At 41.8% G+C, this 22947-nt stretch overlaps 1 protein-coding gene across 1 annotated transcript; it reads left to right on the top strand.

Moving 5' to 3' along the window:
* Positions 1 to 5385: 5385 nt before the first annotated feature.
* On the top strand, positions 5386 to 11448 carry LOC117553774 (extracellular calcium-sensing receptor-like). The gene is made up of 9 exons (XM_034227846.1): positions 5386 to 5564; positions 6032 to 6326; positions 6415 to 6704; positions 6945 to 7240; positions 8128 to 8136; positions 8388 to 8593; positions 8713 to 8934; positions 10345 to 10468; positions 10547 to 11448. The coding sequence occupies exons 1-9, from the start codon at positions 5458 to 5460 to the stop codon at positions 11446 to 11448; spliced, it is 2451 nt and encodes an 816-aa protein (XP_034083737.1). The 5' UTR covers positions 5386 to 5457.
* The last annotated feature ends 11499 nt before the right edge of the window (positions 11449 to 22947 follow it).

Here is a 22947-nt window from a genome sequence, read left to right as displayed (position 1 = left end):
TTGATGAAAACATTTAAATATTAAGAGTAGCCTACATACAACATTGAAAATATCAAGAAGATACTGTAGTGATCTCTACAATAAAACAGTTTAGTGCAGGATGTCCAAAGATATTAATAGGAGGATGTGCAAAACAGACAAACTAATAAGGCTTTATTAAAACATTAAAGAATACTTTAATTTAAGGTCTTCTTTTGAATAAGAACGTTGGGGTTATCCACAGATAATTATGAAGTCTGACAAAGTACTTAACGTCCAATATATGGCATAGTTTATTTTGGCACTTTTTTTAAATGTATTCTACTAAAATCATACAAAAACAAAAACGTATAATTCATACACACAAATGAACACAATTAGTAGAAGCGGGAGGGCTGAAGCATAGCTTATCCAGTTAAGCCCTGAGCCTGTTTTTCAGGTTTCAGGCTCGAAAATGCCACTAACACAACAAATGATATATCTTCACTTCTAAAAGGGGTAAATTAATAATTATTTTTCTCAAAGCAAGGTTACATCTGTGAGTTGGATGTAGAAGTGTCAGAATCAATATAGATGTTTTTATTTTAAAGTAAATTCAGATGGAACATAGTAAAAACATGTAAATTATAATGTCCTTGCACCTCGCGTAAAACGGCGCAGACCGGAAGTACGGTGTCGCGCTCGGCCCAATACCCGTATGTGTGTGTGAAATAATCCAACACATTGTTTATGATCGCAAGGAGACACATAATCTAACGGTGCCCACCTCAACACTGAAAGATACAAACTCGCGACGTTATCAACAAAAACGTACATCAAATCAAGTGGTACTAACATGCGCTAGGCTAACAATGACTTACCTTCCTCGTTGTCTGGTCTAAACTGGTCTTCAATGGCATTAAAACGATAAAAACGATGATGTAGTTAATCCATAGATTAATATCCAATGGGGCTGTGTCCCCTTTGAAATGTTCTGATAATCTATAAGCAATAAAACTGCAATTCCGTTATCTGCTGTCCGCTCTGTGCTCCGTGCGCTCTGGGTCCTGCTGCATTTCCTGCTTCGTTACGTTGTAAACAATAAATTAAGTCGGCTGCGTAATGTTACGCTGGCTGGCATTCGTTATACTTTACGCAGGACCATATCTCTGTAACCCATTGGTCGATTCGTGTGATTTACACCTTTTTCTTAACCATCAGAACCAATAGAATCGATGGGCCGTTCCCAAATCTACGTAAACATTACCATAGCGGACGTAATAGAGAAGCAAACGAAGCATATCTGAAAGTGCAAGCCTGGACGGCAATACTTTATACCAAGTATATTGCCATAAATATGATGATTGATTATCAGTAAAAAATTCTACGTGACACAAAGACATTGGATTAACCTTGAGATGCGTTTTTATTCCGTTGAACACAACTTTTGATCACAAATCAAAAAAGGTAAGACGTAATTATTGTAATATTTTTGGAACCGGATGTTGTTTACTTTCTCTTTTCTGGCTGATAGCTCCAGGAATTCGAGGTCTTACAGTGATGACATTACATGTGTGGAATCTGTGGAGTCTCAGCTCTAAATCGTTTGTCTTGTTTGTGCAGTTAAGATAGTAATAAGGGCATTTCTACCGTGTATTGTGTGTAAAAAAGCGTTGGCATTAGTTAGCATTTTTTCGCTCAATGCTAATTCAAAGGCTTGGTATTACTCGTGTTTTTTTTAGCTAACAATTGTTCTTATTGTCAGTTAGCGGAGTTTCTTACCTTTAAAAGGGTATGAAACATTAATAGTTTCATAAATGTTAAGAAGCCCTGAGACATGTGAGAAAAAAAAAACTGTGGGAGGGGTCCACTGGGGGGACCTTCGGGCTTAACTGGTTATGGGGAGTAGCCCTCCTGTGCATCATCATTAGCATCAATATAATAATAATGGCACTTATTTCGTCAAAAACGTATAGAAATTAAGGAGTACAAAAAAAATAAAGAAAACTAATGAAAACTGGAAAACAAATACAAATAAAAATAAAAGTTAGGGCAAGAAAACAAGTAAATGCATATATAAGTAATACTGGGAATATCAAATACTTGTTAGCTGGAGTAATCTGCAAATATAATTGTTTTTACTTTAGTTTTGAATTGTTGATGACTAGTAATACTTGAAAGGTCTGGGTGAAGTCCATTCCACGTTCTAACTCCGACTTGACAATCACCTTCCCTGAATTTGACTCAGGTTTAACTAAAGTCTGATTTAAGGGTTGTTTATATTTCACATCATTAATCAGAATCTGCAAAGTAACTAAAATAAATGTAGTGGAGTAAAAATACCAGGTTAACCTAGTAGTGGAGTAGAACAAAGTAGTATGCTGCTGTAACAAAAACATTTCCCAACTTGGGATCAATAAAGTATATCTTATCTTATCCTATCTTAAGATGATCGATGGCTCATGCCATATTTGCAAAATTTGCCTCTGAACCTTGACAAGTGCATGTTTCAGGCTTATCAAGGAACAACAGGAGGGGTCACAGACATAAGACCAGCTGTTAAATAATGCTCTTCTGACCTTAGGTGTCATGATGTGGGTATATTAATTCACCCATTTATTAATTATATGTTTTAAATTTGATAACACCACTGTGTTTCGCACTTTAATACTGGCAACTTCTAATCGTGGGAAATACGAACACGTCTTATAAAAAGACGTGCCATAGAACATGTTGCGAAACACACAATAGCCAGCATGTGTAGTTCCAATTCCAGTTTTGGAAAGTCTGCTGTGGTTCCATTCCATTTCGTATAGCTGTTTGACGCTCAGCGTAACCTTGTCGCACTGCCCCTCCAACATCCAATCACAGGGCTTGATGACTAATCACGGGGTTTGTAAAGCAAGGCGGATGTTGTAGTCCCAAACGATAGCTGGGGATTCTGGGTAGTGTAGTGTCTTCGGAAACTGTAGTGTCTAAATTCCGAAAAAACTATTTGTTTCTCTGAATCGAAGGTTAAAAATACAAAAGCATTATACACAATTTAAACCAATCAATATTGTGTAATTAACAAGGATAAACTGATGTGTTTTAGTGGATGAGTAATGCAGATATCACTGTGTAATCATTTAACAGTGAGGGGAATATATCCGGTTTTATTATGAAAACTTCGAGACCGGAAAAACTGTTTTCACCCACGCTAACTTTACATGGAAGCTGCATACACGTTATCCTGGCGAGACCTCATATCATCTTCGTAATATCTATCAAACTATAGATCCTACACATCGACTGGACGTGGAGTACAATATACACTTCTCGCCAGAAATCGAATCAAAAAGCATTTTAATGGCCAAACTGTTCCACAGTTTAGGATTTTCCAGAGAGGGTTATTTGTGAATAAACGTCCCTCCGGAGCGTTTGCAATGAACGGGCCGGGAGCATGTTGTTTCTTACACGACCACTAGAGCACCTCTAGTGGTCGTGAAAGAAACAACATATACTTTAAAACGTGTCTCTGGGTCGTAATAAGAGCATGAATAATCGGCCTATATGGTCGTTTTTTGTAGGAGGACAGGGTGATACGCACCATTATAAAATGCACATTAGCTTTACAATGTGATGTAGCCACCCATAGGTGGTAGGTCTGGGTTTGTTTGGTCTAAAATAAATCTGATATTTCTGAATCATCTGAGTCTTAAAAGGCAACAATTAAAATAAAATGCAATTGTTCAAATGGAATGTCATTAAGTACATTTTGTATCATCCTTTAATGTATATTCTCAAAAGTAACCTGGAATTGTTCCAGTCTTAGTAATAGGCACTTAAAAACCTTTTAATACTATTGTTTGAAATGAATTTAATAATTAATCCCATTATTAGTCAATATCCAAACACATTTCACACGAGCCGTCCGTAGTCTTCACCTATGCAATAGTTTTTCGTTGTGATTGATTAAACCAAATATTTATTGGACTTTATGGGGTCAGTATGTACAGTACACTACAATTTGTCCTTGCCAGAGGTCCTGCCTGGCTGCTTATTGGTTCGTTATTTAGCCTGGTTTTTCCAGTTGTTTTTAATGTTCCCAAAAGTGTGATAAGAAGTAAAGAACTTTATTAAGAGAGAGGTATGTCGAATTAAGGAGACTGTAGCGGAGAATAAAAGGAGTTTGGGAATACTGTAGATCAAGTGAGAGGTGTTGCATCTATCTTACCTCAGTGTGTGAAACTGGCGGACAGTGAGCCTTTGGCCCTAGAGTCGGGAGGGGATGTTGTTATTGGAGGGCTGTTCCCTCTGCATTTTGTGGCTCTTAAGCAGCAGAACAGCTACCACGGCAAACCCCAGCTCAAACCTAGTGGGTAATGCTACTTAGTAATTATGTATCTATGTATGTAATATAACATCCAAATAGCTGGCATATAGACTCTCATTTCACTATTTCACTTTTTTTCATTTTGTAGTTACTTTTTAATATTTACTTGCACTATATTTTTTTGTTTTTCTGTATTATTGTGTTGCACTGTTAGAGAAGCCTGTGACTTAAGATTTTCATCGACATAACTACTCTGTAGCTATGTTCGTATGACAAATAAAGAACCTTGAACCTTGAACCTTAAGTGTGAGGATACTGATGATATCTTATACAGGCCCCTGTTGATGCTTTTGGTTACAAATCAGACTCTAAAAACAATTATTTTTCCATGTTTAGGCCTGTTTTAGGTAAAACAAACTCTGTAAAAGGGGCAACTTCTGAAAACTATAAAGGTGCTGCTGAAAAGCCTTCACTGGTTCAGAGGATCAGCACAGCACAACAAACAGCATTGTTCTGAAACCACTAAGCAATAGTCACAAGAATCTCAGCCAAGATCTTTGATTTAAAAATTTTAAAAAAACTTACAGCTTAAAGAGATGGGGAACAATGAGCAAAACAAGATTATTTCTAATCATCCACCCACCTCCTTTTCTGAAAATCTGATCCTAGAAAAACATAAAACACGTACAGTATATTGGCCATTTAAGGACATGTCTGGCTTTTCAGGGCAAGTTCTGCTGTGATGGCTTTAGATTAGGGTATTTGGGCATCCATCCAAACAGCATGACTTTGTCAATGATGATTATTTGAAGGAAAGTTACATATAAAATATAGAATAATATAAATACATCTTGTCAGCGCTGGGCATGGGCATGCTCTCTCTCTAATAGCAAAGTGACGTATGGTAGAAGGAGGGAAGCATCTGAAAAACATTATAAACCAGTGAGAACACATAGTACAGTTTGCCCACTTGGCGACAGTTGATGATGGAGATGTCTCTTATTGGTCTGATACTGTCTATAGCTTTGTGTGAGCTGAAGTCAGTTCATGTTCTGAATAGTTTTGGGGCTGGTGTGAAACAAGCAGCTGGGCTTACAGGGGACAGGACTGCTGCTTTGCTTAGCACTAATGCTTCATCTGTGACATGTAAGCTACAAGGTACCACTCATCAACCTGCATTCTCTATGGACGGTGACTATGTCATTGGGGGTGTTTTCTCCATACACTATTACATGCACACTGTGAAGCATAACTACACCACCATGCCCGAGCCAATAAGCTGTGCAGGGAGGTTAGTACAGGGAGATTTAGGCTAGAATGTGGGCATTTACAGTATATTGATGTGTATATTGTGAATGTGTGTTTCAATGTACTGTGTTGTATGTAAAACAAAAAAACCAAAAAAATAATTTATAAATATTTTAGTTTTTTACATAATGTGGATTTTTTTTCTATTTCATAAAAGGCAATAGTTTAACTGATGTATACATACTTAACCATGTGTTGAATGGAGAAATGTGAAACTTATGATTTATTGGACCATTGCATCAATTCATCAAAGTTATTGTGAATATTGTATATATATCTAATCATGTGTTTGGGTTTTTGACAATTGATGAAATTCCTATAAAGCCTACAGAGATGCTATTAGTTATTATCCAGACCATATCTTTGAATTTCAGTCATCTTGTAGTCTATCACGTATTATTTATTTTAAAATCTTAAAGTTTTAACATTAACACCGATGTCTGTGTGCAGCATCGACTCCCGTGGACTGCGCTTCTCACGTGCAATGGTCTTCGCCATCGAGCAGATTAACAACAGCACGGAGCTGCTTCCGGGGATCAAGCTTGGTTATGAGATCTATGACACATGTGCCTCGGTGTCCGTGGCGGTGCATGTTGCATTTCAGCTTTCAGGGGGACTGGACCCGGTGTTCAACACCGGCGACAAATGCTCAAAGTCTGGTATGGTGATGGGCATCGTTGGTACATCTGGGTCCACGTCTTCCATCAGTATGTCGCGCATCATCGGGCCCTTCAACATACCTCAAGTAAATATTAAGAATTAAATTGCAAACTGTGTTTGAGTCCATTACTTGTTTTGCCTCTGTCCCGTTAAATCACTGTTGTTTTCTTTAGGTGAGCCACTTTGCCACGTGTGCATGCCTGTCTGATAAGCAGCAGTACCCGAGTTTCTTCAGAACAATCCCGAGTGATCAATTCCAGGCTGACGCGCTGGCCAAGCTGGTAAAGCACTTTGGCTGGACTTGGATAGGTGCTGTCCGGTCGGATTCTGACTATGGCAACAATGGCATGGCATCTTTCCTGCATGCAGCACGTAAAGAGGGGATCTGTGTGGAATACTCCGAGTCTTTCTCTCGGACCCACCCACGTAGCCGGATCCAGAGAGTAGCTGATGTTATCCGCAGGTTTCTATATCACTGATTCTCCTTTAGTTCCCTGTGCTGAAACTGACTGTCTGCACAGAAAAACCAAAACAAGTTCTAAAAGTGATTTAGTTTTTATTACAATAGGAAATGTGCCAATATATCTGTTTATCATCTCTCATGTTTTGTTTTTCTTCATACTTATGATGATATTGTTATAAAAGACAATATTAGTCTTATATTATAACTATTGTTTGTATATGTCATTGAACGTCCCTCCAGGTCAACGGCTAAGGTTGTTGTGGCATTTATTCCCACTGGAGATATGAGAATTCTGCTGGAGGAGCTGTCAAGCAAGCCTTCTCCACCTCGCCAGTGGATAGGTAGTGAGGCCTGGGTAACCGACCCAGACATGCTGAGGTTCAGCTTCCTTGCTGGAGCCATCGGATTTGGCATTGAAAAATCTGTCATCCCTGGTCTGAGGGACTTCCTGCTGGATCTCTCTCCGTCTAAAGTGGCTGACTCCCCATTGCTTACCATGTTCTGGGAGGAAGCTTTCAACTGCAGGCTGGTAAAAAGTGAGAAAGTTGTGCCAATTTTAAACAAATGTGATACTCACGGTAGTGTCTTGATTGTGTTAGTTTTTTTAATTTTCTGTCTAAGTGAAGCTCCCTGAATTGATCAGCCTGTTAAAAACCCCAGATTTGGACTTAAATGGAAATCTAATATTTGTAATGAAATACATGAGGCGGACATAAGGTGCATCTCGGTGAATGATCTTACAATGTGATGTTCAGATCATGTTTCTTAACAATGCTGTCTAATATATTGCAAATAACATACATGTACATTATTCTACTTAGGCTATTATGCAGTGATTCCAGACTGTTTATTTGTTTGGATGAAAGCTATTTATTCCTCTATGCACAACAATTTAGGGAAAGTCTCCCTACAAAAATGGTCATAAAATAAATGCTGAAAAAAAATATCACGCTCTAGAATATGGTTATCCAAAACATATAGTGCAGAATTAAAATATTTGTAACAAATATATATATATAAATTGTGGAATATATTTGTTGACAGGTTACAGTCATTGTAAAATAAAGATGAACTTTAAAAAGGAATGTAGTAAATGTATGCTTTATGAGAAGTAATATACGGTACATTACATGTTACTTGTTAGACGCTTTTATCCAAAGCCACTTACATACGGTATATGTACATACATAATGTTGGTGAGTTAAAGAGTAAGTACAAGTATTTAAATGTAGAGGGACAGTATCAAAATTATGAGTTCAAGAGTTCAGCAGTCTTATTGTGTGTTGAATCAAGCTGTGTAGGCCTGTTAGTGTGTTACAGTCTACTAGACAGCAGAGGGCAGACAGTTTATTTCTAGTGTGATAAGGGTTTCTGATGATCCTTTACTGCTGGTTCTAGTGTCCATCATGCATCATTATAACAGGGCAAGTCGGTATTAAATAAAAGGAATACATATTTTGCCTTATACAATAAGTATTTGTCTGATGACTGATTTGTGTAAATATGAGCTGCTAAAATAAACTAATAACGTAAAAAACAGACATGTCCACAAAACAGTGATTTGAAATGTGATGTAAATCCTGCAATGCATGTTTGGCAGGTTGAATAACACAATACACACAAAGAATGAATGAATGTAATCGTCATGGCTAAAAACACCTCCCTCTGTCTCTGTGTTTTTAGGTGAAGCCACAGACAGGAGTGTGTGTGATGGAACTGAATATATAAAGACGCTACAGAGCTCATACACTGACACATCTCAACTTCGAATCACTAATATGGCGTACAAGGCTGTCTATGCAATAGCGCATGCCATTCATAACGCAGTGTGTCAGAAAACTGATTCTACTACACAGTGTGATAAGTTCACTAAGCTAGAGGCCAGAGAGGTCAGTACAAATAATGATCTTATTTTAAGCTGCACGTCTATGTTATCAAATGAATGCTCTTTTAACTTTTTAATTATTTATTTTATCCCCTTCACTGTCTTCCTTTACTTCATCCCTAGGTTCTTAATCAGTTGAAAAAAGTAAATTTTTCCCAAAATGGTTATGATGTGTCATTTGATGCCAACGGGGATCCTGTGGCCACATATGAGCTGGTAAACTGGCAAAGAAATGAGAGTGGCAGCATTGAGTTGGTGACTGTGGGGCAATACGATTCATCACTGCCGGTGGGCCAGGAGTTCCTTATCAACAGGAACCTCACCTGGGTGGAGGGTGGCACACAGGTGAGGAGCCCCAAAGCAATAGTTTAACATGCTACATTTTCACATCATCTCAAAGGGTATAATGTCTCATACCTCGGTACCTCATTAGCCTCTTAAGCCCCACGGACCAACCGAAGGGGCCGAAATCACAACATCTGCAAGCAAAAGTGTCTGAGGGCTTCTTAAGATTTAATAAACTATGAATGCTTCATGTTTTTTTTTTTAAAACCTCAAAGCTAACGCTGAGCCTCTGAATTAGCCACGGGCAAAAATATATTAAGGCCGTTAGCACAGAACTCTAGCTATACCGATCTATATACTTATTGGATCTGCACAAACAAGCTTAGATAACTTCCTGATATTCCAGAGATTATAGAAGTATAAGGATCATCACTGAGCGATCAGAACTCGTGACAGGGGAAGCAAATACAGACAACACACGAGTAGCTTTAGGTAGCAAAACACGGAGATATGCTCACCTTAGCTGTTATTCTGATCAAAAGTCTTGTTCAATGGCATTACAACGAGAAAAAACGCGGCTGAAGGTTAATCCATAGGTTATAGCAAACATTATTGATAATCCAAAAATCCATTTGTATGCAAAAATCAGAGAAGAAAAATGAGCTGCTAATGGTAGCCACCAGAGGCTAGCGCAGCTTCCGGTTTTTCTACGCGTCACTATCACTCCTTATTTGGTAACCTGTATGTTTATGTGGAACTTTCCCTCGATTCCATTGGCTCTGACGGTTAGAGAGATGTCAATCATCAAAATCGACCAAGGGGGGCCAGAGATATGGAAAATCCACACAAATGACCCCAAAAGTGTTTTTTTTGTTGCTACATCTCTCTAAAAAGGTCAAATGTCACTTGTTTTCCATCAATCTTGATACAGGGTACTTATTATATGTTTTACTTTGGATTCCTAAAGCTTTTAGTCTACTAACCCAACATCCAAGGGTAGTTTTCACTATAAGTAAAACATATTTTTTGGACGGACACTATAATTTACAGTTTTTTACTATGTTCAATCTGAATTTTCTTTAAAAGAAAAAAAGGAAATCTATATTGATTCTGACTTTTCTACATCCAGCTCACAGGTTTATCATTACTTTGAGAACAAATATTATTAATTTTCCCCTTTTAGAAATGTAGTTATGGTCATTTGTTCTGGAAATGTCATTTTCGAGCCTGAGACCTGAAAAACAGGTTTGGGTTCTAACAGGTTAGAATTCCAATGTTACGAATAATGAGAGAGTATTTTTAACATGACATTTAAGTTTTATTGTTTAAAATACATGTTTACTTACTACTTTTTTTTTGAAAGACACAAATAAAAACATTGTGAAGAAAAAAACATGAATCTATGCTTTTATCATTATAGCTTCAGGGCACACCTGTCTACATGTGAGTTAATTTGTATATATGTGACAGGTGCCTGTGTCAGTGTGCACTGACATCTGTCCTTCAGGAACTCGTAAAGTGCTTCAGAAAGGAAAACCCATCTGCTGTTATGACTGTACACCGTGTCCAGAGGGAGAGATTAGCAATACTACAGGTATTTGTTTTTCTAATGCATGTTTACAACATACAATATAAATTCCAACTGCTTAAAGCTCTTTTCCTTTTTTTTCAGATTCCTTTGATTGTTTCCCTTGCCCCAAGGAATTCTGGCCTAATGCAGAGAGAGATACATGTCTTCCCAAACCTGTAGAGTTTCTTTCCTTCAACGAGCCCCTTGGAATCGTCTTGGCTACTTTTTCAATCGGTGGTGCCTGTCTCACCATTATAACAGCGGCTGTGTTCTATCGTCACAGGAGCTCACCAATTGTCAGGGCCAACAACTCTGAGCTGAGCTTCTTGCTGCTCATCTCCCTGACTCTATGTTTCTTATGTTCATTAACGTTCATTGGAGCACCCTCGGAATGGTCCTGCATGCTGCGCCACACAGCGTTTGGGAACACATTTGTCCTCTGCATGTCATGTGTTCTTGGAAAAACTATAGTAGTTCTGACGGCCTTCAGAGCTACACTACCAGGTAGTAATTTGATGAAATGGTTTGGGCCTTCACAGCAAAGATTGACTGTAGTGTCTTTCACGTTTATTCAAGTTTTGATATGTACTATTTGGTTAGTTCTTAGTCCCCCCTTTCCAATGAAAAACCTCACGACATACAAGGAGAGAATCATCCTTGAGTGTGCGTTAGGATCAGCTTTGGGGTTCTGGGCTGTACTTGGGTATATAGGCTTACTGGCTGTCTTTTGCTTTGTGTTAGCTGTCCTAGCTCGGAAACTACCTAATAACTTTAATGAAGCCAAGCTTATCACATTCAGCATGTTGATATTCTGTGCTGTCTGGATCACATTTATCCCAGCATATGTCAGCTCTCCTGGGAAATATACTGTGGCTGTGGAGATATTTGCCATTCTGGCCTCCAGTTTTGGACTAATTACGTGTATATTCGCTCCAAAATGTTTTATCATTTTGTTTAAGCCAGAGAAAAACACCAAGAAATATTTAATGAGCAGGGGTTTGTAGAAAACTGTAGATGGCTTTATAAAGCTTATACTGTGCACATTCAAATATGCTATCCTTGTTGATTTAAATATTCATATTGGAGTGTCTTTTATGCTCAATATTTTACTAATTGTATTTTGTATTTTGTGAATTTACTAATAATACCCTATTTTACAATACATTTTTATCAGTTACTGAAAATATCAAATAAAGTGAATAAATAAAGTCAACATTCAGACCGTGTGTGTTACTTGATAAACATTTCCAAAAAAATATTAAATACTGCATAATCGTAAGAAAAGCTGGCTGAATTGCTATAACATTATTGCCAAAGAGGAAAATACAACATCCCATAGTCCACAAATCCTTCAACAAGTTCTTAAAATGAGTTTTGTATATTTTTATTATATTTAAAATATAACAATTTTCATAGAATGCGTCTTTTGGGACACACCATACACACCATTATAAAATGCACATTAGCTTTACAATATGATGTAGCCACCCATAGGTGGTAGGTCTGGGTTTGTTTGGTCTAAAATAAATCTGATATTTCTGAATCATCTGAGTCTTAAAAGGCAACAATTAAAATAAAATGCAATTGTTCAAATGGAATTTCATTAAGTACATTTTGTATCATCCTTTAATGTATATTCTCAAAAGTACCATGGAATTGTTCCAGTCTTAGTAATAGATGCTTAAAAACCTTTTAACACTATTGTTTGAAATTCATTTAATAATTAATCACATTATTAATAGTCAATCTCCAAACACATTTCACACGAGCCGTCCGTAGTCTTCACCTATCTAATTGTTTTTCATTGTGATTGATTAAACCAAATATGTATGGGCCTTTATGGGGTCATTATGTACACTACAATTTGTCCTTGCCGGAGGTCCTGCCTGGCTGCTTATTTGTTACCTGGTTTCTCCAGTTGTTTTTAATGTTCCAAAAAGTGTGATAGGAAGTAGGCAAAATAACTATATTAAGAGAGAGGTGTGTCGAATTAAGAAGAGACTGTAGTGGAGAAACAAAGGAGTTTGGGAATACTGTAGATCAGGGGTTTTCAAAGTGTGGGAAGGTGAGCCTCCCCTCAGAGAACATAAGAACAGCCGCGCCCCCCCTCCCAATTATTATTGCATATTATTATTATTGTTGTTGTTGCTAATGCAAGAGCATTCAATTGCATTTCAAAGAATTCCTGTAAGAGAACATTTCATTAAATGCTCTGTTTTTGCCGTCTACCTTTCTCTTTTTTGAGCAAGCCATTTGAAATTACTCCGACTGTTTCTCTCTTCTTGTCTCGTCTCTGTGTTTGAATCTATCGTGCTGAGTCCCAGTCTCTGATGTTACACTGCAACCTGCCTTTGAGACAGATTACAACGACACATGTCCTGCAATATACATGCTGCAGCTGCCCAGCTACTCACTGTTTGTAAAAGTAAATAAATAGTATTTTCATTTCAATAATTTACTTTTTTTACCCTGCTTCATAAACAATACTGACATCCCTGTGCTCCTCCGAGTCTGGGGGTCCAGGGATGTGAGGACAGATCGAGGACACAGACAGGGAGGCTGCTTTACTTCATAAAGGAAATGGCGGTCAATGTTAAAACACAGGAGCTAAAACGCTTAATAACCTTCATTACTTGTTAAAGAAAGAACATAAGAAAGGTTGACAAAGATGAGGCTGTTAAACGGGCAGCGGATCCGCTGTGTGTAGAAAGAGAGAGAGAGAGAGGCGCCGAGCTGCACCATGCAGCGATCAGCTGATACGGAGCATAGAGAGAGAGAGCTACGGTCCGCGGGGCTCAGCCTCCGCCTCCCGTCCTCACAACTCTTATTATTCCCGGGACTGGACAATTGGTATTTGTTCTTACTCGGAACCGAGTTTTGCTTCCCAACCTATGTTCCCAACCCTGCCACTGTGGTACACGTCCCGCCCGCGTGGCAGTAGCCGCAGAGGGGAGGATAGGTGAATGTATTTATTAAAGTTGGTTTGATTACACCATTCACATTTCCGACAACGCCACCTTGGGAGTTTCACCCAAGGAAATATTAACACGTTTTTCAGTTATAGAGAGGACACATAGAATACTAATGGAGCAGGAGACGTGGTTTCAATTTATCAAAAATATACCATTTTATTTAGCACAAGTCAATAGTTAAAATGTCACAGGGCTGTAGCACAAAGGGGAAACATTAATTAGGGGCTGAGGCTTACCGGTGAGGGGATAGGGTCGACGAGTGAGTGAAACAAACCAAACTTAAATCACCCCAGCCATACGTGCAGGAAATCAAATCCCGGGGGAGCACATCACACACAAAAGAAGAGAGGAAATCCACCACCTTGGACACCAGCACCACCACCTTCAGCTCTCAGTAACTATAGGGAAACAAAAAGTGAAACACAGTTAATGGGCGATAAATACGTAAATCAAAGTAATAAACAAACACAATATCAAATATGTTCTCATGCAGATGATAACAATAAAACAATATGAAATATGTTCTCATAAGCAGATGATAACAATAAAACAAATCACAAGAGAAAAGGTTCAGTTAAACAAAATAAACAATTAACTAGAATAAAATAAACAAACTAATTTAAATCAAGTTGGCCAAAGTAAGGACAAGTTATAGGGGGAGTTAGCCCCATAGTTTAGTGACTTCCGCACTTCCAGTGTCAGCCCAAGCAAGGCAGCAGGAAGGCGTGCAGTTAAAGCAGCACTTTAACTGGTGAGCGAGCCTCCGCAGTAGGCAAAGCTGGCCAGAAGCAGCAATCAGAAGCAACAATGTGGTAGTGGTAGCCCAAACATTTAGGCAGGATCAACAGCAGTTGTGACGTTACTGCCGATAAACACACTTTCTCCGGTGATGCAAAACCGCAGATGTCCCTTGATTGATTGATTGATTGAAAAGTTTATTAACAGCTTGTATATTGGGTACAGTACAGCTCAAAACATACAATTGTTAAGGGGATGCAGACCAGAGAAAGACTTTCGTCTTGTTTACATCAGGGTCCCCCATTTCCAATTCATCATATCATTTAAGACATATAAGACATATTTGACATACAGATGGCTTATTTACAATTTACATACAGGTGGTTTTTTACATACAGATTGCTTATTTACAATTTTCATTTTAGATTTCGTTCTAATACATCCTAACCGGACATTTAAGACATACCAAGTCTACAGATATACAGTTAGTAACAGAGTCTAAAATGCGAGTATATACATAGATGGGGGGGGAAGCTGTCCATTGAACGACAGGTTGAGATTTGTACCATTACCGGGGCCAGTTTTGAACCTTAACCATTGGATTGGCCCTAGGTTTATGAATAAATACAAATACAGCGTTAATATCAATAAAAGTAATGAGGTGGATTGACTAAATAGATCGCCATACAGCGCACATACCGATCTGGCTTTCCTATCGATGACGCAGAGAGGGGAAAGCTTCATGCTTTTTATGGCTGCGTTGACAGGCTTCACTCGGAGGATCCTCCACTAGGTGAGGCAAAGCAGGGCTAAGTAGTGATGTTACGTATTCTTTCACACACAGTGACGTCACAGCTACCCACAATGCAACGCGCGCCATATATTTTTTTATAAAGACGCCATTTTTCTGGAGGTGCAAAAATCCTGGCAATGCTAGGTAATGCTAATATAAACAGCTAGCTTATGTTGCCAGGCAGAGCGCACTAGGTTTTTTTCTGAATTAACGACCGAATAAATCGCTGCATGTCTTCGGATTACATCTCTGGACTTGAGGGGTGTGCTCTAGGTCGTTACCAGCGTAAACTAGAGCTGTGTGGGTTGTTGGATGTACAATGTATGGAATTACGACCCTCAAAAGTGGCCTTCGGTCGATTTTGGCTGCATCTACGTCTATCTTCTGGAAACACCAGGTGAATACCCCACTTGTCACAATAATATTATCATGCCAATGCATATATGTGGTATTTTTGAGTTGACTATATTGATTAAGGCAATCGACTATGATATTCTGTATGCACCTCGTGTGAAATGGTTGATACCGGAAGTACGGTGTCGCCCTCGGCCCAAAACCCGTATGTGTGTGTGAAATAATTGCGCCGAGGCTTCGGAGCGTGTGTCGAGTAATCCCCGAAGCTTTATGTGAAGCATGTATCGAGGCTTGTATCGTTTTGGGCCAGTGACGTCATCGATGACAAACGAAGCCTCGCTGCCTGTCGATACCACGTGACTGCTTCAGGAAGTGATTCAGATCGGTTGAACCGTTGAACCATAACGCTCATAATACCCATGGATGTATAACAAGAACCATATTACCCCTCCTGTACCCGGGCCCGGTGACACGATGGAATCAAGAGAGCTCAGACCCTCACTTATATAGAGGTCGGAACATGTCATAAGTATAAATAGATACAAGCATAAATAAATGTAGGAATAAAAACATCAATAAAAACATGAATAAATACAGGAATACATATCTTGCAGTGTTTTCAGGGAGCTTTAGTGTGTGTGCTGTGGCTCAACTGGAAAACAGTTGACTCATGACCGCAGGGTCCCTGGTTCAACGACTGAACAATACGTATTTTTTGTTGTTTATAAAAGCTACAGCTAAATTAGATAATGTAGTTAATACATGTATTCTTTGATATGGTTTAGCCTTTCTCAGGCTACAACATGGTTACGTTTATGAATATTATTAAGGAATACAAATCCCTCTTTGCAATGTGTACCAGCCTCCTTTTCAATCACAATCATTAAACTGGAATAAATACAATATTGTTAACATGAAAATATGATTTAATGTTCGTTGTTTAGAGGTATTCTAAGGCTTTACTCATTGGGAACTAGGTATGAGAGAGCACACTGTTGAGATGTCCAATCTGCCTGTTTTACACACTTTGACCAACAGGGGGGTTTGTGTTCAAATGAAGCCCATGATGAAGCCTCATGAGATGAACCCTTTTGCGAACCAATTGGCTGGAAAGCTTAAAAGCTTCATAAGGCTTCATCTCGCCATCACTAGGGCTAAGTATCAATATGCTGGCAAATTGCAGAACCTTTCCTGAAGCGAGCAATGCTACTGCAATATACCTGCACTGGTGGCGGAAGCAAACACGCAAGTGGGGCGGGTCTGTGTACCAACAAACAAGAGACAGCCAGCTAGAAACCTCTGCCCTTTTATAGGGTGCTCCCTGGTGGTGATATGCTCACAAGAGCCAAACGAGGAGAATATGTTTTACAAGGGATTAGGACTCTCATCCTGCTACTATCTACCCCCCCTATTTGTATCGTCGCCCCGACGATGAACGAATCCAAGCCAATGTTAGCCAACCTAATTCCAAGGTCTAAAGATAACCGACACGGAGTTAGACACAGGACCAGGAGAGTTTTCGGCCACAGGCGCAAATTCTCCCAACGCTCTCGGGAGATGATGGACATTAGGATGCTGCCCAGCGGTTGACTGTGCTGTCCGTCGCAATGTCGCTGCGCTAGAATCAGGGCAAGTGGCTGGAGGGATAGCCAACCGGGAGGAAGGCAATTCTGGCATGGCAGCGAGAGCTACCGAAGGGCCAGCCTCAATGGAGGCTTCGTCAGATGGTGGAAACTACGGTGGCCCTGAAGTGCAAGACACCACAGCATTTCACAAAACACAACAGCATTTCAGAAAACACAACAGCATTTCAGAAAACACAACAGCATTTCACAAAACACAACAGCATTTCACAAAACACCACAGCATTTCACAAAACGCCGCAGCATTTCACAAAACACCACAGCATTTCACAAAACGCCGCAGCATTTCACAAAACACCACAGCATTTCACAAAACGCCGCAGCATTTCACAAAACATCACAGCATTTCAGAAAACACCGCAGCATTTCAGAAAACACCGCAGCATTTCACAAAACGCCGCAGCATTTCAGAAAACACCACAGCATTTCACAAAACACCGCAGCATTTCACATTGGACGGAAAGGGTATTCCTTAGGGAGAACACTTCTTGTTTGTGATTGGACAGAGCCAGCCAGAGAAGCACTGCTGTGATTGGTTGTTTTTGCCGCCAGTCAAGAAATGACGCTTCGTGATTGGCCCAACACATCAGCTGTTAGCTGTTAGCACACACTCAGAGCTCACAGCTCCTCATATCTGTTCAGAAACTGGACAAAAGTTAAACATATACAAAACACAGACTGTCTATCTATGTCATGGTGAATACAGTCGCTGCTTTATTTATGTCTGTATGACGTTGTTGTGAGCGTGGACGGAGCAGCTACAGGTTAGTTTAGCCTGATCGATCCGATTCTGATAGGATTTACATGGAGATACGCCCCGCCCCCTCTCCAGCGTCTTGTTTGAATGACAGGAGTAAACACAGAATTAATGCTTTATTAACACAGCGTCGGCTCTGGAACCTTACTTCTGGATAGGGGTTGGACTCTATTCTTCTCCGGAGTTGCTCAAGGTGTGAGGCGCCGGGCGGGTGTGGGGATACTCACAAGTCCCCGGTTAGGTGCTTCGTTGTTGGAGTTTACCCCAGTGGACGAGAGGGTCGCCTCCCTACGCCTGCGGGTTATGGGGGGGAACACTCTGACTGTTGTGTGTGCTTATGCACCCAACAGCAGTTCAGAGTATACGGCCTTCTTGGAGACCCTGGAAAGAGTCCTGTATGGGGCTCCTGAAGGGGACTCTTTAATCTTGCTGGGAGACTTCAACGCACATGTGGGCAATGATGGAGACACTTGGAGGGGCGTGATTGGGAGGAACGGCCCCCCTGATCTGAACCGGAGTGGTGGTTTGTTACTGGACTTCTGTGCTAGTCATGGATTGGCCATAACAAACACCATGTTCGAACATAAGGATGCTCATAAGTGTACGTGGTACCAGAGCACCCTAGGCAGAAGGTCCATGATCGATTTCGTTATCGTATCATCGGACCTGAGGCCGTATGTTTTGGACACTCGGGTAAAGAGAGGGGCGGAGTTGTCAACTGATCACCATCTGGTGGTGAGTTGGGTCGAGTGGCGGGGGAAGCCTCTGGATAGACCTGGTAAGCCCAAACGTGTAGTTCGGGTGAACTGGGAACGTCTGGAGGAGGCCCAAGTTCAGGAGGCCTTCAACTCACACCTCCGGCGGAGCTTTTCGGGCATTCCTGTGGAGGTTGGGGACATTGAACCAGAGTGGTCGGTGTTCAAAGCCTCTATTGCCGAAGCCGCGGCGGGGAGCTGTGGTCTCAAGGTCCTAGGTGCCTCAAGGGGCGGTAACCCTCGAACCTCCTGGTGGACACCGGTGGTCAGGGAAGCCGTCCGACTGAAGAAGGAGGCCTTCAGGGATTTGTTATCCCGGGGGACTCCCGAGACAGTTGCAAGGTACCGACAGGCCCGAAGGGCAGCAGCCTCATCCGTGGCCGAGGCAAAGCAGCGGGTGTGGGAGAAGTTCGGAGAAGACATCAAGAAGGACTTTCGGGCGGCACCAAAGTTGTTCTGGAAAACTGTCCGACACCTCAGGAGGGGGAAGCAGGGAACCATCCAAGCTGTGTACAGTAAGGATGGGACGTTGTTGACCTCAACTGATGGAGTGTTAGGGCGTTGGAAGGAACACTTTGAGGAACTCCTGAACCCGACAACTCCGCCCTCTATGTTAGAGGCAGAGCTGGAGTATGACGGGGGATCAACACCAATCTCCCGGGGGGAGGTCACTGAGGTTGTCAAACAACTCCACAGTGGCAAAGCCCCGGGGGTGGATGAGATCCGCCCGGAAATGCTGAAGGCTCTGGGTGTTGAGGGACTGTCATGGTTGACACGTCTCATCAACGTTGCGTGGAAGTCGGAAACAGTGCCGAAGGAGTGGCAGACCGGGGTGGTGGTCCCCCTTTTTAAAAAGGGGGATCAGAGGGTGTGTGCCAATTACAGAGGCATCACACTACTCAGCCTCCCCGGGAAAGTTTACTCTAAGGTACTCGAAAGGAGGGTCAGGCCGATTGTCGAACCTCAGATTGAGGAGGAACAATGCGGATTCCGTCCTGGTCGTGGAACGATGGATCAGCTTTTTACTCTCGCAAGGATCCTGGAGGGGGCCTGGGAGTACGCTTATCCGGTCTACATGTGTTTTGTAGACTTGGAGAAGGCGTATGACCGAGTTCCCAGGGAGTTACTGTGGGAGGTGCTGCGGGAGTATGGGGTGAGGGGGTCTCTACTCAGGGCCATCCAATCTCTGTACTCCCAAAGCGAGAGCTGTGTCCGGGTCCTCGGCAGTAAGTCGGACCCATTTCCGGTGAGGGTTGGCCTCCGCCAGGGCTGCGCTTTGTCACCAATCCTGTTTGTAATATACATGGATCGGATTTCGAGGCGTAGTCATGGGGGAGGGGGTCTGCAGTTCGGTGGACTAAGGATTGCACCACTGCTTTTTGCAGATGATGTGGTTCTGATGGCTTCATCGGTCTGCGACCTTCAGCACTCACTGGATCGGTTCGCAACCGAGTGTGAAGCGGCTGGGATGAGGATCAGCACCTCCAAATCTGAGGCCATGGTTCTCAGCAGGAAACCGATGGACTGTCCACTTCAAGTAGGGAATGAGTCCTTACCCCAAGTGAAGGAGTTCAAGTATCTCGGGGTCTTGTTCTCGAGTGAGGGAACAATGGAGCGTGAGATGGGCCGGAGAATCGGAGCAGCGGGAGCGGTACTGCAGTCGCTTTACCGCACCGTTGTGACGAAAAGGGAGCTGAGCCAGAAGGCAAAGCTCTCTGTCTACCGGGCCATTTTCGTTCCTACCCTCACCTATGGTCATGAAGGATGGGTCATGACCGAAAGAACGAGATCGCGGATACAAGCGGCCGAGATGGGTTTTCTCCGCAGGGTGGCTGGTGTCTCCCTTAGGGATAAGGTGAGAAGTTCGGTCATCAGGGAGGGACTCGGAGTTGAGCCGCTCCTCCTTCGCGTCGAAAGGAGCCAGTTGAGGTGGTTCGGGCACCTAGTTAGGATGCCACCTGGGCGCCTCCCTAGGGAGGTGTTCCAGGCACGTCCAGCTGGGAAGAGACCAAGGGGTAGACCTAGGACCAGGTGGAGGGATTATATCTCTTCGCTGGCCTGGGAGCGCCTTGGGATCCCCCAGTCAGAGCTGGTTGATGTCGCCAGGGAAAAGAAAGTTTGGGGCTCTCTGCTGGAACTGCTACCCCCGCGACCCGACCACGGATAAGCGGAAGAAGATGGATGGATGGATGGATGGATTAATTCATGGTTTTTAAGGGGCTTATCTCCATGTAAATACTATGGTAGACTACTCAATATTCGCATCGCTCTAATCACTCGAGTTTCACGCGGCTGTCAGCTGTGTTTGCTCCTGTCATTCAAACAAGACGCGCTGGAGAGGGGGCGTGGCGTATCTCCATGTAAATCTATGGGAGATACCAACTACAACAAAATGAACATATTTGACCGTGATTTAATGGTGATACATGTTTCAAAGTGATGCCGAAGCAACTACATACTGATAACGGTTAGTAAAAACCATGAATTAACGCTTTGACAAGTTTGCAGACAAGACGGCAGGCGAAAAGCTTTTAAAATGCGTGTTTTCTGAATGGAATCGGATCCATCAGGCTAAACTAACCTGTAGCTGCTCCGTCCACACTCACAACAACGTCATACAGACATAAATAAAGCAGCGACTGTATTCGCCATGACACAGACAGTCTGTGGTTTGTACATGTTTAACTTTTGTCCAGTTTCTGAACAGATATGAGGAGCTGTGAGCTCTGAGTGTGTGCTAACGGCTGATGTGTTGGGACGGGACCGGTTGGGACATATTGCGCTGTCGGGCGTTGACCAATCACGAAGCGTCATTTCTTGACTGGCAGCAAAAACAACCAATCACAGCAGTGCTTCTCTGGCTGGCTCTGTCCAATCATAAACAAGAAGTGTTCTCCCTAAAGGAATACCCTTTCCGTCCAATGTGAAATGCTGCGGCGTTTTGTGAAATGCTGTTGTGTTTTGTGAAATGCTGTAGTGTTTTGTGAAATGGTGATGTGTTTTGTGAAATGCTGTAGTGCTTTGTGAAATGCTGTGGTGTTTTGGGAAATGCTGTGGCGTTTTCTGAAATGCTGTTGTGTTTTGTGAAATGCTGTAGAGTTTTGTGAAATGCTGTTGTGTTTTGTGAAATGCTGTGGTGTTTTGGGAAATGCTGTGGCGTTTTCTGAAATGCTGTTGTGTTTTGTGAAATGCTGTAGAGTTTTGTGAAATGCTGTTGTGTTTTGTGAAATGCTGTAGAGTTTTGTGAAATGCTGTTGTGTTTTATGAAATGCTGTAGTGTTTTGTGAAATGCTGTGGCGTTTTGTGAAATGCTGTTGTGTTTTGTGAAATGCTGTAGTGTTTTGTGAAATGCTGTTGTGTTTTGTGAAATGCTGTTGTGTTTTGTGAAATGCTGCGGCGTTTTGTGAAATGCTGTTGTGTTTTGTGAAATGCTGTTGTGTTTTGTGAAATGCTGCGGCGTTTTCTGAAATGCTGTTGTGTTTTCTGAAATGCTGTTGTGTTTTGTGAAATGCTGTAGTGTTTTCTGAAATGCTGTTGTGTTTTGTAAAATGCTGTGGTGTCTTGCACTTCAGGGCCACCGTAGGAAACAGCAACCAAAGGGTTTCTTGGGTCACCACAGCTGATCTGGTTGAAGGAGGATTCGGAGCTTCATTTCTTGAAACCCATAGGTCACCATCAGAGGAAAGCTCACCATCTGACTTTGGTGAGTCAGGAGGAATTGAGAGAGGGACAGGGACATCATCTGCAGAGTGTGTTCCAACCACAGCTTTCAACAGACTGCGGTGTACACCGAACCACCTTTTGGTGCTTTTACCACTATATACCTGACAGAACTCCAAATATCCCGGATCTTATGGTGCCCTCTTGCACCACAATCTTGCAACCAAACTAACTGGCCCTCGTTCAATGGGACATCTTTGACATATGGTCATGGCACCTCTTTCTGCGCTCTGCTGCAGTTTTTAACCTCTTGAGCTCCTTCAAAGGCAATTTACAATTTTGCCTGATGCTCCTGAATCCATTCATGGACAGGACCACCGACTGGATCAGGGACTCTACCCAACAGAAAATCAACTGGGAGCCTTGGCTCTTGTAAAAACATTAACAAGAATGGAGATTCCCCAGTTGACCGATGGGGAGTAGTGTTGTAAGAATACAGTAGTTGTGGCAAGCAGGAGTTCCAATCTCGTTTCCGAGACACAGCCAGAGTACGCAACAAGTTGTGAAGGGTTCGGTTGAACCGTTCACATTGACCGCCGGATGGTAGGGAGTAGTGCGAGATTTTTCGATGTTATAGAGCAGAGGTGCCCAGTACGCGGTCGACCGGTCGACCGCGGGGGCAATGCTGGTAGATCGCGAGTCATTCATAAAAAAAAAAAATCCAGCTCCGTTAAAATAGACAAAACAGGTTTTGATCCCTCCTCCCTCGGCCTCCCTGCCACTTAATTCAGGAGTTTACTTGATTGACAGAAAAAGCAACTTAACGCTTTC

Source organism: Gymnodraco acuticeps, unplaced genomic scaffold (genome assembly GCF_902827175.1).
Source record: "Gymnodraco acuticeps unplaced genomic scaffold, fGymAcu1.1, whole genome shotgun sequence".
In the NCBI taxonomy this organism is placed as follows: domain Eukaryota; kingdom Metazoa; phylum Chordata; class Actinopteri; order Perciformes; family Bathydraconidae; genus Gymnodraco; species Gymnodraco acuticeps.
Note: the sequence above shows the minus strand (reverse complement) of the source record. Positions and strands in the feature narration are given on the sequence as shown.

Excerpts from the sequence above, each read along its gene's own strand:
- LOC117553774 (XM_034227846.1), top strand. The coding sequence starts at position 5,458 with ATGGACGGTGACTATGTCATTGGGGGTGTTTTCTCCATACACTATTAC. Across the intron at positions 6,327-6,414 it reads GGCCCTTCAACATACCTCAA|GTGAGCCACTTTGCCACGTG; the intron begins GTAAATATTAAG and ends TGTTTTCTTTAG. Across the intron at positions 8,594-8,712 it reads CTAAGCTAGAGGCCAGAGAG|GTTCTTAATCAGTTGAAAAA; the intron begins GTCAGTACAAAT and ends CTTCATCCCTAG.